The sequence below is a fragment of the Diplotaxodon limnothrissa genome, linkage group LG8 (genome assembly GCF_057381915.1).
Source record: "Diplotaxodon limnothrissa isolate DT_005_m linkage group LG8, D_limnothrissa_male_GT1.1, whole genome shotgun sequence".
In the NCBI taxonomy this organism is placed as follows: domain Eukaryota; kingdom Metazoa; phylum Chordata; class Actinopteri; order Cichliformes; family Cichlidae; genus Diplotaxodon; species Diplotaxodon limnothrissa.
The window spans coordinates 28,806,824-28,823,592 of NC_140603.1; the positions used below are offsets into that span (position 1 = coordinate 28,806,824).

Sequence of the window (16,769 nt, forward strand, 5' to 3'; positions counted from 1 at the left end):
ATACACACACTGACTCATTAGGGCTAATTATTGGACCTGAAGGTGACTTCTTCCTTGCAAATGAGTGGTGACTAAAATGAATAAAGCTAGATTTTAAAAGAAGAAGTCCAATTTCAAGAACTGGGGTCACAGAAAAAGTTTCAAAGGGATAAAAAAAAGTTAGATTATCGTATATCAATCAGGCTCAGTCAGTCAGGCATATATAGTCATGTAAGATAAGATTTAAAAAAAGGTGGGAAAGTTAAAGATAACGTGCCAAAAATATTTTAAGGTGACTGATAAATAATTTAGTGAAGTTTTTATACCTGTCCACAGAAGAGGAACTCATTATATTAAAAAACAAACAAAAAAACGTTTTTGCAGAACTCTGCAACAAACAAAACCAAGTACAACCTGTGATTGAATACTTTCAGAACTAACTTTAACAGCAATAACTTAAAGTAATAGTTTCCTGTAGGACCTGATGCAGGTCGATGGACACTTGGATGAGCTGTGACTGAAAGGCTTTTGTTTTGTTTCAGTTCATTGAGGTTGAAGAGCTTTAGCTCTCAGACAGCTGCAGTCTCATTTGAATCCTTTGGTATACAGAGGAGTTCACGATCGACTCAGTGTCTGGAAGACACCCAGTCCTGTGGCTGCAGAACAAGCCCAACTCATCAGCCCTCCGTGCCTGTGCTGACAGTCAGTATGGTGTGTTTGTGCTGATGTGCTGTGTTTGGTTTTCTCCAGACGTGGTTGGTCATTGACAAACATCGCCATTTTGGTCTCATCTGTCCAAAGGACATTGTTTCAGAAGTGTTGCGGTTTGTCCAGATACAGATCGAAGCTATTCTGCATTATTCTTTTCACAGAGAACAGCTTTCTCTCTGCAGACCTTCCAAATAAACCACACTTGTTCGGTTTTCTTCTAATTATACTGTCATGGAAAAACATTTTGAGGCCTGTAGTTTTTTTGAGCATTGCAGTCTGACCTTGGGATGAATTTGCTGGGACGTCCGGTAACAGTTTAGATTCTTTTTATCATGAAAAAAAGCAAAAAACTACAAAACATTTAGCATCTTTTCAGGTGGGAATATTTGATGGTTTTGTATCATTAAACTCCAGCTATCAGTCAGTTTGTATGGAAGCCCGTTTCTGCCACAAAAAACAAAACAAAAACAAAAACCAAGTATCCATAACTCGAAATTTCAAGTTATTTTCTTGAAATTTCGACTTATTAACTCAAAATTTGGAGAAACGGAATTAGCTCTGCCAATCAGTAATCTACATGAATGAGATCACTTTTTGTTACCCGGAAGCATATGGCGCAGAGTAACGTGCACTCAAAACCTGATCACAATAAATTGGCGCTTTCGCGAGTACTTTTGCTGATAGTAACGCCATGTGATTCCGCTAATAACACAAGGATTTCATCATTTTTGAAGCCACACTGAAAATACTCAGCAATCTGTGCATTCATGACTGGATGTAATACCGGTAGCTTAGCTGTAGCATTTATACCTGGGGGCTAACAAGGAAATGACGTCATTCACATAGATTACTGATTGGCTGCCCTAACTCGAAATTTCGAGTTACTTTTCTCAAAATTTTGAGTTAATAAGTCGAAATTTTGAGAAAATAAGTCAAAATTTTGAAAAAATAAGTCGAAATTTCGAGTTATGGATATTTTTTTTTTGTGGCGGAAACAGGCTTCCATAGTTTTGGCCTCTAAAATACATGGTTAGCAAAAGGTCAGCACCTATTATGACGGATGCCATCAGAAACAACACTGCATTATCCTGCTGTTATATCTGTCCTTGTTTAATGCTGATGAACTAGATTATTATTTTGGTTGAAGTAATTACCGGTCTGTTATTGAGGTTTATCCTAATACAGGCTTTTAAAGATGCCCTCTGTTTCACGCATTGATTGATTAAAAAAAAGATGAAAAACTGAGATTAATAATCTAATAATTAATAATCACTATTTGAGCAGGGACTTTGACCTCCCGATTCAAGGTCCACGAAGGGTCCAGATTGGTATCAGAGTAGTGCAGATGGGTCGCTGTTCCACTGGAGATCAGCAGAGGGAAACGTAGCTCTCTTTCCTGCGCTCCTCCTCAGACAATAAAAACAAGGCGAAGCCCACACAGTCGGCAGCATCTCGGCTCCATTCAAAGACGTCTGAAGGGGGGAAAAAAATCAGAAATATGGACACACGGCCGCCGGTCTGGGACTAGAGATGTAGCTGCAAGGATGCCAGCCAACTGCATCTCCCGTTTGCTCCTCTTCGTGTCGGTGTGCGCGGTCTGGGAGGCGCTGGCCAAATCTCTTCCAGATCAGGGAGCACTGGGTAAGCTCGCCATACGGGGGATGCGGCACAATGAGGAGATGGGAGTGGTTGCATTTTTACGGCTTTTGTCGACAATCAGTCGATCTGTGCAGCGATGCGCCCTGATTTTATGGCAACCTGAAAGATATTTACGGTTAATTACAGGCGAGGCTTTTTGCCGTGCTTGCCCCGGGATAGCGTCGTCTTTTGGCGGTATAGATTCTTTAATATCTGCGAGTTGCTTTGACAGAGAGGCCACGCTGGTGGCCGTGAGCTGGTTATGTCCCCGTGCTGTGCAGATGTGAGAGATTCAGATGTGAGCGCAGGCCCGAGTCTGTTGTTCCTGTGCAGTGTCAGGCCCAACTAAGCCGGGCCTTCATGTGTGTCATTGTTGCTTTGCACAGTGAGTAACGGTGAGAGCAGGAGGGCCTGCGGTCTTGGAAATGTGTCAGTCCCTGAGCCAACATTTTAGATTTCTTCACTCCAAAATCAATTCCCCTGCATGAGAACCCCCCCCCCCCCGCTATTGTTACGTTAAATAATGCTTCAGCAGAGGCCTTAACATACTCCGTGTTTATATTATTGTGGTGCATGTTTAAGGACATTATGTAATTACATTGCATTATGCATGCCTGAAGCTATTTTTGACATGCATGAATGGTCACAGGCACAGAGAGTGCAGGAATGTAACTGAGTATACAGTATTTGAGTTACTTGCACTTGCAGTGCTTTCCTGTTGTGACCTTCTCCGTTTACAGCTCCACACCGTAGAAGGAAATGTTCTTCTTTTTAATCATCGTCCTTATTTGTAGAGTCTCAAAAGCAAGCTAATAATAACCTGGAACTACAGAAGATTGCGAAACCGTTCCTAAAATGTTCTTTAGTGGTCCTGTATCTTTTATTCTGTGCAGTGAAAAGTGGATTTCTATTGATAATTCTTCACTTTAGTTTTCATATTGTCACTTTTACTTTTAGAAAAAGGTTCTGAATGCTGCTTCCACCTCTCCTTTAAGAAATGTTTTGTCTGTTAAACTAACTTTTTAACATAGATTTTGCACCTTTGCCTCGAGGGAGGAAATTGTCATTTAATTGATGCGTCAGGCTTGTTTCGGGAACAGCTCAGCAGTTCTCCTGACCTGCAAGCATTTGCACAATGCTACAAATCTATTCCTGTATTTAGAAATGTCAGATTGCTGACACATTCGGGTCTAAGTTGTGCCGCTTTATGTACTTACTGCTCGGTTACAGCCCTGGCAGGTGTTCTTTGGGTCAGCTACTGTCACGACACATCTGAGATCAGGCCCTTGCACTGTGGTCCTGTGACTGAGTCAGAGCAGCCAGATTCACCCTCAGCCAACATTGTTGGTCGAAGACAAATGTGGCCCATGAGAAAACTGCACATGTGGCTGAAAGCAAGTCCAAACATGTGTTAGTTAAAAAAAACAACACATTTTTTAAAATCATTTTCTTACCCTGTAAGACCAAATATTGGCTCACTCGTTCCTTTTTATGATGTTACACTGAATTTCTGTGAACATTTAACTCTTTTCTAACAGTTGGTCATTTAATTGACAAAGCCTGAGTTAGTCGAGGCCAAACATTACTAATAAGTAAACTCCAGATGTGAAACACAGACCATACATTGTTTGCTATCTGGGTTGGTGGAGATGTTGCTTGTTTTGGAAGGAAATAGATTAAATCAAAACAAGCTTACACCAAAGCGTAATCCATCTGCAGATTTTTCTTTGCATCCGTATTGAGTCAGGTTTACTCCTTTTTGCATATGACTTTAAAACATAACGTCAGAGATAACAGAAACAGCGCAGGTATGATAAACACAATCAGAGCCTTTAAATAATCTTCCTGTAAAACATATAATGGGTTCAAAAACAATGGCACTTTGACATTTCAGTCCCTAAAGAAGAGTTTATGGCGATTATATTAAAAGAAAAGCACAAACTGTACAAGAAATAAGAGGCTTCCTGCCTTCGATTTTGACAACCATTCGGTGAATTTAAGTTGTGTTTTGAGATGCGTCTACTGAATCACTTCTGAAGGACACTGAGGGAGTGAAAAATTCCCACTGCGTCTCACTGTGACTCTCTGTGTTTGTGTCAATGGAGCTGCTTCAAGCCTTCAAGTGAGGAGCCCAGATTGAGGAAATCCTCTCTATACACACACACACACACACACACACACACACACACACACACACACACACACACACAAAGGAGCCTTTATTGGACAATTTATGTTAATGGATGGCAGCATTTATGCATGCACCGTGGATATGGACACACAAACACCCACACACAAACATACTGCTTATTATCTGAATGCAGCCATTAGCTGCTGTCTCTGGAAGAGTTGTGCATCGAGGGGTTTGTCACTGGAGGCCTGCGCGGTTTTAACTCACAGTCCTTCAGGGACTGAAACACAACAAGCCAGCTTTTTGGAGTGTCAGCTTGTATCCATGGGAACATCCCCAGCATGACCCACATCTACGTCGTCCAAGAGACGAGATGAGAAAATGTTCCCGAGCTGACAAGAATGATGAGGGGATGAGGGGCGGAAATAGCCACGCAACGGATTTATGGCGGGTGTGGCTGTGATGACTACAAACATCATCATCAAACTAACAACAACAATCATCCCCCGCTGGAAGTGATTAGTCTGCAGCAGCAGCGCACACAGCTCACCGGTCAATACATTTAAAACTCTGAATGCATTCTTCATCAGTCACATCTGTTGACTCATAATATACATGCTGTGGGGTCAACATAAGTTACACCTCCTGGTGATGTTATAGTCGCCGATGCCCTTAAAGGAGACCTATTATGCTTTTCCTAATTTTCTGTCACGTAGATATATTGTTACTATGGTGGATGCACAATAGATCATGCTGCAGACTGACCTACACATTCAGCTTTAAGCAACTTTTTTCTGGTCTTGGATCTGTGTGATGTCAGTAAGAGGAGATACCTTTAAGCTCTCATCTCAGGCACAGAAGCCCCACCCACCTGATGTTCAAACCTTCAGTTTACAAGGGTCAGCCAATCAGAAGAAAGCCGGCTTAAAGTGGGAGGAGCTACAAGGCTTAGTAAAGGATAAATAAGATTATTTAGATTTTTGTTCCACTCGCTGTGTGTTTATACACCACTCTGCTTTTAATTACTACTTATTATTTATCTCTGGCTTACTTCCACAGCGGTTCTTTGTCCTGTCCCCCTCGACTCACCCCCGAGCCAGTCGTGGCAGATAACTTCCCTTCCCTTAATGGCTATGCCAGAGTTTTCTACCTGTTAGAGGGGAGTTTTTCCTTCCTGCTGTCGCCAAAGCACTTGCTCATCATTGCGGTTTTTGCTGTGTTATTTTATAACATACTTCAGAACATAAAGCACCCTGAATTTAGTCTAATAGAGTCAGGCAAAAGAGATTCATTGTTTTAAAAAAACGAAACTACCTTTTATATACATGAAAGTAAGTTAATACTGAGAATCACCATGACTTTTTTTCATCAGCACAAAAAATATTATTGCCAGCTAAACATCCTGAATATCTATGAGTCGATATGAACTGTTAGATGATTTAACAGTGCTGTTTGCTAACTATAGACAAAAACATATGTTTTTAAATATTGGGCCATTTTGCTTCTATTATCTTTCTTTTATGGAAAAATGAAGTTAAAATGTTTATTTAACCCAATTTTGTCACTTGTACGTATGTAATTTAATACTTACTTAATAGGAATATATTTGCATATTTAAACAAACTTTCTGAACACTTATAGCAAAAATCATTAATTACTTTAATTTGAACTTATTTAATGTAAGTAATTAACTGAGGAAATTTAACATTACCATTTTTAAACATAACTTTTCAGAAAACTTTTAATACAAAAACCATCTCTGTTAATGTGATTAAACCTAAAGCCTGATTATCTCCTCAGGCAATTCTAATTATTATAGTAAATAAAATACAAAGTGTATTTAATGTTTTTATTTCACCTGTTGGGGCACATGCTGTGTTTCATGGTAATTATGCGGCCTTCGCTCCGTGTAGGTCATTTTGAATGACATTGTAACGCTGCTGCATAAGTATGCCGTCCTTGTAGGACAGCTGAGGGTGACTTGATAAATTGAGCCATACTCAAGTGTAATTAGATCTTTAAAACTGCAGTTTAATGAGACGACACAAGACACAAGACTGGTGAATCGGAAAGCTTCGTTTTTAATATGACAGAAATGTTATAGAAGAAATATCTTTTATTTTGTTCAATAATTGACTAAATATTAGCCTTGTTTGTTCAAAACACTCATCAGTTAGCTACTGGCTAATTACTCTCCCTATTTTTCTCCTTGCAGAGGTGCAAATAAGAGTCCAGGTGTTCGACAACAGCGACCTGTCCCAGTTGGCAGACGCTCAGGTGGAAGTACACGGCAACCAGACCCTGTTGGCGTCCAGCCGTGCTGGCAAGGATGGCGTGGTGAGAGTCAACTTCCTGTACCGTGCGGGAACATGGGTCATTATTACAGCCTCCAAACAAGACTACGTCACCAACTCTGTGCCCTGGCACTCCAGCCGCATCCCGCGTAAGTCCAGCGCATTTTACGACTTGTTTGCTTTTTTCTCTACTTGGCAAGTACCGTAACGGTAACGTTGAGCCTTTAAAATGTCGGATATAGAAACATTAGATGCTATGTCCATCTTTTATATACATCCAGTAGATAATAAAACCTAAAAAGTATAAAAAGTATTTTTTACCTGTTGACCTACCTCATCCATTTTAAGGTTACTCCAAAGGGTGCGCTGGGCTTCAATACTGCTGTGATTAAAATGGAAGCAGCATTTCTGTTGCATAAAGCCTGGTAGTGCCACAGCTCAGGTTTTTTTTAGAACAGGATCACAGGATCTCTTGTTTCTAATTGTGGGAATAAAAAGATGTCTTTTTTGTTTTGTCGCTGGAGTTTTCAAATCTCAGTCGGGCCTGTCAATGAGGACGAGGAGACTGGATTTAAAAACTGCGTCATGTGTAATTCACCCACAGAATCCAGTTTTTTTCCTTTAGCCTTGAGGTTATGGAGCTGCTTTTGCCTAGATGATGGTTATTTTTATTATTTTGAGTCATAAAACAAACTCTGTCTCAGCAGTGTTCCTGCACCTGTGAAATCTGCTGATTTCATTTTCTTCTTCTTGTAGTGTATGCAGCAGTCAGCCTGTACCTGCTCGTTCAGAGGCCGGGAACTCTTATTCTGTACGATGACGTCCTGCAGGTGCTCTCTGGGTCTCCAGGTAAAAACAGCCTCTAAAAAAAGCCTCATGCAGAACATATTTAATATAATATAGACTCATTAGAAAACGATAGTCCTGTTGTGGTGATTTGGATTGTTCAGTTTGGCCATTTGAGTTTTTATTTTTCAATACCAGAATTATTGCAAATCATCACAATCTCGCAATCTCGTTGCCTTTTAAATGGTTGTTTTGAATTGGTTCTGCACCCACTCCCAATCAGTTGCTGTCTTGGTCTTGAAAGCAATCTTGGTGTGTCAAATTAGCAATAAAATTCAGTAAGAAGAGACAGACGGATATAAATTTGCATTTGAAAGGAGGCAAGTTGCTAATTACATGCAATCTGTTTGTGACATTTTGGTGATTAACTGCAACAAAATGCGGAAAATAGCAAATCTGTTGCACAGAAGTTCACACTAACTGGCTTATGTTCAGAGTTCAGCCTGAAACTCAAAGATCTGAAACAGAAATGTAGAAATGAATCCACAGACAGCGATGCCGTTGCTTCAGGGGCACTTTAACTGCACAATTACAATGGTGCTCGACAGCCTCATGTCAGGTTTCCTGGGTCGTTGACCCGGTATTTTCAGTTCATATTCACTGTTTATCTTCCGTATGTTCCACTTCCTGTTTTATTGTGTTAGCCCTAGTCTGTGTGCATTATGTTCTAGTTATCTTCCCATTTATCATTAGTCAGATTGAGTCCAGCTGTTTACTCACCTGCCCCTAATCACTCATCATTTAGCCTGTGTATTTAAGTCCCTCAGTTTCATCAGTTCATTGTCTTGTCATTGATGTTGTCACTGCTGTTTCTGTGTGTGTTTTCAGTTCAATCAGTCAGTCAGTCAGTCAATATTTGTTCATCCAGCCCATAATAAACACCGTGGTAATCCTTCATAAATTAATGTCCTGCGTTTGGGTCATCTCTTCCTCGCATCCACACACGACACCTCTGACACCTCACCTGTGTAGGAATATAACCAGAATACAACCAACTGGCAACCAGATGAGATAAGATAAAGATAAGATAACCTTTATTAGTCCCACATGTGGGAAATTTGTTTTGTCACAGCAGGAAGTGGACAGTGCAAAAGTTATATAGCAAAAATTAGAATACAATATGAATAATATACTGTAATGTACACAACTGTACAGAATAGAATAAAATATACAATAAGATAAAAATAGAATACAAATTCGATACAACTTTGTATTGAGAGTGGACAGGTTGAGGGCGTTGCACATTAAACTTCTGGGTGAACATTTGGTCACCACAACTATTGTGATCAATTACTGAGCATGAAACAGTTCAGTGGTTCCTGTTTTTACCCTCCTGTGACTGAGCCGTTACACAACAGCAGAGCTCTGAGACTGTACTGTATTCCCTCCACACCCTGTATAAATGAAATTCCTGGATCCCAGCAGGTATTTTGATCAGGTTTGTTTTCTTTTTCCTAATTTTACTTACTTCAGTGCGAAGTAATGCATATTTGTGAACGTGTAACCAGTTTTTCTTGTCTATGGTTAAACAGTTACTGGATCCAGGGTTGGATCCACTCCAAAAATTAACCACTTCTGAGTTGTAGCAGTCTCCATCTTTCAAGAAATTTTGTGGCAAATCCTCCACAATCCTGCTAATAATGAGATAAACAAACAAACAGATAAGCCATAATTAAGGATTCACACCCCTCTCCACAACCTTAAGCCTAGAAGAGCTGTGCGTTATTATTACAAATATAGCTCAGTCGCAGCCGCCTCCGTACAGCTGTGATGCACTCACACATATATCGTTACACCTTTTTGAGCTTTAGAAACAAACACGGTGGTTGTAGGCGTGATAGACTGTGAGGAGGGGGATTGTTTCTTTTTCAGGGGCTCGTAACCAGCCGCTGGTGCAGCTCCAGAGGAAGTCCATTCAGCTGCCGTCCAGCTCCAACTACACAGCACTCACTGCTGTGCTGACCACAGCCAGGAGCCAGTATGAAATCGGGGGATTCCCCTTCCTGCTGGGCCAAGAGACCAACAGCTCAGGTCAGTGTCAGTCTGTCAAACTGATGTTACAGTGTGGTCCAAGTTTCTGTGCCTTTCTGGATCATCTGAGGAGGTTTCATTTCTAGGTCTTTCCAATAAAATTTTGCACCGCAGTTTGCATGGATATTTTAGTGTGTTTTAGAAATAGTTGTCCCAGATCTGACTATAAGCTTGCTGTAAATAAATTGCTGCTACTTTGCTAATTTATTGTCATTTATAGTCACTCGTATACCACCCTCTGGTAGCAAAATGAAGATCAGAGTTATTATTCTGTTCATTTTTAGCTGTTTGTATTTGTGCCTCACCACCAATACAGGTGCAGAAACTGGGTGGATGGACTTGACGGCGCTGGCAGTGGTCAGCATTCAGCTTTTTGATAAAGATGGCAGCGTGATCCGCGTTTCAGATCCGATCCACATCTCTGTGCCGCTGCCATCAGACACCCGAAACAGGATGGCCACGAGTGTGCCCGCTTGGCTGTATCAGCCAAAGACGGGTAAGCTGTGTGCTAAAACTTACAAATAGTCTTTTATTAATGTAAACTATGTATGTATGACTGTACTTAGAGGCTGCTGATCATTTTCTTTCCTCCAGGGCTGTGGGTTCGGAACGGGACGGGCTACATCAAAAAGGACGGGACGCAGTTTGTCTGGAACGTCGTGGTTCCTCAGATGGGATACTGGTTGGCTGCCTTTCCGACGTCTTCAGGTATTGAAAATGAAATGGCTGTTATTGGTAAAATGTTAACTGGTGACTCTTCATGTGCCTTTTTACTGCTGTGGAAACACAGATAACAAGAAGCTGGAGAAGCCTTTACTATAAGATTCACTTTATCGTCCCTGAGGAACTCAATAATAAATCAATAAACAAGGTGATTTTGTAGGACAAGGTTAAATAGCCTTGAGTTTGAAGCATTGATCGTATGAAAAATGATAGCTTCCTTAAACTTGCATCCGTTTTTAATGGCCACCAGGGGGTGACTCCTCCGGCTGAAACAGACACCAAGATGGTGACAGCAAAACCAATGGGTGGCGTCATGTAGCTATTATCAGCTGAACCAAGTTCCTGATTATTTCATGATCAATGTAAATCAAATTCTTTCCTCCTCACTCACTTTACAGACAAACTAGCAGTTGTTTGGACAGCATAATAGGGAGCTGACATGCTATGAATGAATCTGAGTTAACTTTTGCAATGATGTCTTGCAGGTTTAGGTTTGTCTCATCCAGGCTTGAGGGATATCACCACCTACCACACTCTGTTCCTGCTCTCCATCCTGGGATCGCTGGCCCTGTTGGTGCTCATCTTGCTCTGTGTGCTGCTCTACTACTGCAGGTGTGGGGAGCATAGGTCCAGGTCTCACTTTTAGGTTTCTATTTGTAGCAAAACGTGGGTTTATTTTAGTCCTGCAAAGCCTATTTTTTTCTACTATCAATAAATTAGGACCACACCCACCTGCTGTTTATGAGGGGTGACCAATTATAAGGAAAATAGCTTACCAGAGGACGGGCTTGTTCTACACATCCAAAACAGCTTATTTTAAATGTGGGCTTAATTAAGGTCCGAAGAAAGCTTATTTTGAGCAAAGATACTCCAGTAGACATGTTTCCTTTTTTTTTACTATAAAATAACATATGAAAAACTAATTAAAAGTTTACTGTGTACAATAAGCATTCATACTTTATTTGAAATGGAACTTTGACAAATTAAGGGAGCTATTGAGTACTGCAGTACACAAATAATCCACCAGAGGGCAAGAAGCATGCGTCAGATAGTGTACCTGTTTTTTCCAGCGATGTACTGATCTTGCCTATGATAAAGGTCTTAAAAACTGGCTTTATGGGGTTCCTGCTTCATTAGACAGTTTTTGAAATCCCTCCCCTTTTTTGCAGCTGTTTTGCTTCCTTCTGACTTTCAGTTTTTGTTTATCTTTCAGACGGAAGTGTCTGAAACCACGTCGACAGCAAGGCAAACCTCACACGTCCAATCTAAACGGTGCTAAGAGAGACCAGGGCACATCCACGTCACGGCTAAATCTGATCTGTGGAGGCCATGTCGAATCAGGCCCCTCCAATGACAAATCTGACTTGTCGCCATCGCGAGACTACCAGAGTTCAAGGGAGGATTTAACTAAGCATGTTCCAGCCCACATGCTACGACACGCAAAGGGTAAAAATGCGTCAGGTTCCCAACGGGGTGAAAGCTTCCCCATGAAGGTTACACGTGCCACAGAGACCAACAACTTGGACAGCCCTTTGCTGCATGACGACTACAACCGGAACTACAGCCCCAAAGACAACAAGGAGTCCGACTATCACAGACACCACAACGCCAACGACAATCGAGGGTACTCCTCCGATCCCCCATCCCCACCTCGCTTCCAAGGCTACGTCCCAAGCCAGTCCGACAAGCCTCCGGATTATTCCGCAGCAGCAGCAGACAGCCTTGCCCGACCTACTTCCCTCAACACCCAACCAGGTCAGATCATCTTTTGCAGCTCCATTGACCAGATGAAGGAGAACATGTACCGTAGCATGGTGCCAACCCTGGTTATCCCCGCCCACTACATGCGCCTGCCATCTGAGTTTTCTGGCAAAGATGGCAAGGACCAGAAGGATCACGACAAAGATGGCACACAGATGGGAGGGGGCCAGCAGCACCATCACCACCACTCCCAGAAACAAGGCCAGCAGCAGCAACAGCAAGGAGGATCTCAAGGCGACGACTCTGAAGAACCGAGCTGGGCATCTGACTCATCCGGGGGACCTGTGACCATCCCAGTGCTATTCAACGATTCCACCATGGCTCAAATGAACGGGGAACTGCAAGCTCTGACAGAGAAGAAGCTCCTGGAACTTGGAGTTAAACAACACCCGAGGGCGTGGTTCATCTCTCTTGATGGTCGAGCTAATGCTCACGTGCGCCACTCCTACATCGATGTTGGGAATGACCTCAGTGGCGGTGGTGGATTCGGAGGTGGCTCCAGCAGCACTCCACGGGATGTCAACCTGGAACCGCCTCTGGAGGCCCAAGAGCGAAAATCAGCTGGAAATAGAAAGGGAAAAGATGAGCGCTGGGGGACGGGAGGACGGAAGGGCCACGGTGTTAGCAGCAGCGGCGGGAAGAGTTACTCCAAGCTGGCCTACCCTGACCACAGCGAGCCCAGCAGCAGTGAGGGACGTCCCGTCTCTCCCGAGGAGAACTCCCTAACCCCTCTTCTGGACGAAGGCCCGTCCTCCCGAGGATCCACCATCCCTAGAAGAGGACGCAGCCGCGTGAACAGCAGCCGCAGCAGCAACAGCGAGAACCGCCGCGACTCCATGACCAGTCCAGAGGATGATTCCGAGGACAAAGATGAGAACAAGAAGAGCCCCTGGCAGAAGATCGAAGACAGGCCTCTGATGGTCTTCCACCCCAGGAAGTGAGCTTTTTGAATGAACACTGGAACTATAACAGCCTTGTGAAAGAGGAGTCTTTCACATCACCGAGAGGGAGGTCACAATAAGCACAGCCACTGCTTCACCAATCCATATCCAGGTTGTTGTTTGACCTTTGTGTTTGCCAGTTACTCTCGTAGCCTCACTGTCAGTTAATCCCTCTGGTTTCCACTGAGTTGTAGATTGAAATCTGTCCAGTTTATTGTGAACCCCGTCTCCTATCACCTGTCACTGAACCATGGTCTGAGCCATTGCACATACTGACTGTGGAAATAGCCATTTTATAGAGCAAAATATAAGAATAGAGCACTTGCTAATAATTTGATAACTTATTGATTGATACTTACAGAGTATTTGGAAGTGGATGGCATTTTTTATGGGACGGATGGGAATTCTTGGCAAATTAGGTTTTTTTCCCTGGACTAATTCTACCCAGATGCTCACAATGACTGTAGAAGATGTGAGCTTCTTTTTTCTTCTCTACTCCGAAACAGCTTCCCTGTCTGAGGAAGTTGTGAAAGTTTGTCATTGAGCTCTTGTGAACAGATTACAGAAATATTATAAAGTCCAACATGCAACTTGCATTTTGCTCCTTCAGGGATGTTCTTGATTTCCTCTTCCTCCTGTACTGTGTTCATGTGTTGTAATTACTTACTCAAATAGTAATGATTTGAACTGTTCAGCATCATCTCCATCTTCTCTGTAATATCACAGTGATCTACTGTACAATTTTGCCAAAAGTACGCATTTCTGCCTTTCTTCTCTTGGTGAGAGTTTTGGCCAGCAGAGACTTTGTTGCATTTGGGTCATTCCAGTAAAAATCAGTCAGTGCCTCCCACCTGACCCTGTTTGAATCAGCAGATTTTTTATACAACAACTTTAGCATCTGTAATAAAGAAATGTAAGATTTCACCTTAATACTGTGGATATTTTTACAGTTATAAGCCCTCAAAATACCTAAGAGTGGTTTAAAATTCAGCTCCTTTTAATTCACATTAAAGCTCTGTTAAAAACTTCAATTTCACACCCACTCTGTCACAACCCAAAGGGTCTCAGGACGAGTGGATGCTCTGAGTATAGGTCAACATATGAGAACACTTGCGCTGAACAAAAGTACTGGCCAAAGAAAATTTGGAGACCCTCAAGGATTTTGAAAAACTTCTTTAGAACCTAAAATCTTTGGATAAATGTGATTTATCAAAATGATTAAACACAGTATGTGAGCACCAATGTCATTTCTCTGGTGAAATATTAGATTTGTTTATGTAAAATCTGTGTTCATCAAAAGCAACATTATGGCTTTTAGACTGTGACACTTGGAGATGGTGTAACATTGATTTGCTCACAGTTTCTAACATTTATGATGTTAAAAACTCAAGTAAAACCCTGTGTACTTTGAGGGCCTTTAACTTGGACAGTATTTATAGAATGAAGGTAAAAATTTGCATGGCCTCATTAAATTTGAGGGGGGGGAGCCGTGGAAGCTTCTGAGGGGGTCAGGTGGGATTTTTTTTTTTTTTTTTCAGATTGGGCTGATTTTATATGGAATGACCCATTTATCTTGTGTAAATACATGCCCAGATATTTGAAAGACCATTTGGTATAGAAAGGTTGCATGCATATGAATGTATGAAATAAACAGAAGGCACCAAAAGCCCTCCCCTACAAGTTCCTGCTAGACAACCCCTAAACGCCAAGAAACAAGCGTAGTTCCAAACCGCTTTTACTTGAAGACTTACTATTTCTGAAATATCCTACTGAGATCAGCGGGGGTTGCCTGTAGACAGAGCCTGAACCACTTCTCTCCTGTAAGTGCCTTCTTTCACATAGGATCGAGTGATAGGCATGCCGGTCCCTTTTTAAAATGCAGTCAGCGGTCACCTAAACTCACTGTCGAGATCGGCAGGCACTGATAAGCACACTGCATTGCGGTAACAACAACAGCAACACGCGTCACTCTGGGGAGCATGCCTGCCAAAACAGACAACTTTTCTTGCGGCTATTCCGTCCTTGGATATCTTAATTTCTTGTATCTATCCTCTTTTTTCACGGAACCTGTAAATGGTATGATCTATATGAGATTTTATGTGTATACAATGTGCATGTTAAATGTAGAATAGGGTGTTTTTAATGATTTTTTTTAACTATTATTATTGATAACAAGGATGTTTGGCACAAAATGATGCATTGGACTGTGTTGCCAAATGAACTTTATGAAGATACACTGACTTTTCCCTTAATCCAGTTCTAACGAAATTCACTTCCGGTCGTAAATGTTTACAACGATAACATACTGACCAACACGCTCCTGCTGTTACTAGCATCACCACTGCCTATTCAACAACTGTGAACTTAGCGAGGCTGACGGCTGTTTTGTTGGTGGTTTTTGCAGAGTAATGGGTTGCTTATGAAGGGAAAACGGCTGTATAAAAGTCATGCTGACATGTTGGTCCTTTGTACCATTCGCTTGCTGTTCATAAGCCTGTGTCAGTAGCCTATGGAACAAGCTGAAAATGTGATGTAAATCAAAGTCTGAAGAATAGCACAACCATGAATCGAATCCTGCTAAAATATTGCGCCCACTGCTGTAAGTGTACTTTTATTTTTTTGAACCAGATATGGAAAGTATTGAGTTGTGCAATCGTGGCTTTTCTTGCTTGTTTATGTTTTGCTAATGAAGTGTTTTCTCAGATTTGGTGAACGATTTGACACCGAATCCCTGAGAGGAAACTTCAAATCTGGCAACCTACCGCGCTGGATGTTTTTGATAGTTAAGAGCATCAAGAGGACTGAGCTGTAGGCCTTCATCCTGTGCAGTAAATCATCGGCTTCATTCACCTGGTCAGTTGTTTGTAAACTGTAAATTGATTCAACTTTCTGTACATGAGACAAAATAGAAATAAATTTGTTCCCACGGTCTGTCTGTGTTTGGGATTTTATTTTAAAAAACCACATCAAAACTAGCCTCTAATTAGGTCAAAAGTCCATGAAGAAAAATAGCAAACTCAAGCTGTTGGAAAAGTGAATGTAGCAGAACAAATAGATGGCAAATAGATGTTCCACCAAAGGATACTGAGGGCAATCAAGGAGAGAGGAAACAGCTGGAGGAAAAGAAACAGCTGAAATTAATCAAGATCAAAGATACAATTAAAGGAAATCTAAATACAAGACACAAAACACAACTCACTGCCAAACTAAATCAGGAAGCAGGCAAAAAACCTGACAAGAAGATAAAAGAATAAAGTAAACCTGAGGTATCAAATATTTAGAAAACTAAGTGTTTTCAAATAAATAAAGTAAAATAAATTAATTTACTTTGATTTAAAAAAAAAACCCCAAAATAAAGTATACAATAATAACAATAATGTTTTACATATTCTAATCATCTAGGAGTGGAAAGTATGCACATATAATTAATCCTTCTTCATAAGTGCTGAAGTATTGTTTCAGCTTCCTTGTTGATAGAAACTTCAGGAACATCAACATACATATTTGCACATAATTTATGCACTGTTTGAAATGCAAAAAAATGTTCATATATAGTTTTTATAATTCCGCAATTTTATTTCCGCACGTCAAAGGAAAATGCCTCCAATTTTGGAATGTTGACTGCAAAATCTGAGTAGAAAAAGAATATAAAAACTAAACAAACAGAGATATTATTTGAAATTCAACCATCATTATCTTTTTATTATACCTAAT

General features: G+C 41.3%; 1 protein-coding gene across 2 annotated transcripts; it reads left to right on the forward strand.

Moving 5' to 3' along the window:
- Positions 1–2,051: 2,051 nt before the first annotated feature.
- fam171a2b (family with sequence similarity 171 member A2b) lies at positions 2,052–15,980 on the forward strand. 2 transcript variants are annotated; one of them, XR_014906481.1, is made up of 9 exons: positions 2,052–2,331; positions 6,675–6,902; positions 7,510–7,602; positions 9,472–9,630; positions 9,947–10,126; positions 10,225–10,338; positions 10,839–10,965; positions 11,567–15,726; positions 15,759–15,980. XR_014906481.1 is itself a non-coding variant. In XM_085361636.1 (8 exons), exons 1-8 carry the CDS (start codon positions 2,235–2,237, stop codon positions 13,053–13,055), a joined length of 2,487 nt encoding a protein of 828 aa, XP_085217762.1. In that variant the 5' UTR covers positions 2,052–2,234; the 3' UTR covers positions 13,056–15,980. The 2 variants fall into 2 exon arrangements, 1 of the variants encoding a protein (XP_085217762.1); XM_085361636.1 differs by having other exon boundaries at positions 11,567–15,980.
- The last annotated feature ends 789 nt before the right edge of the window (positions 15,981–16,769 follow it).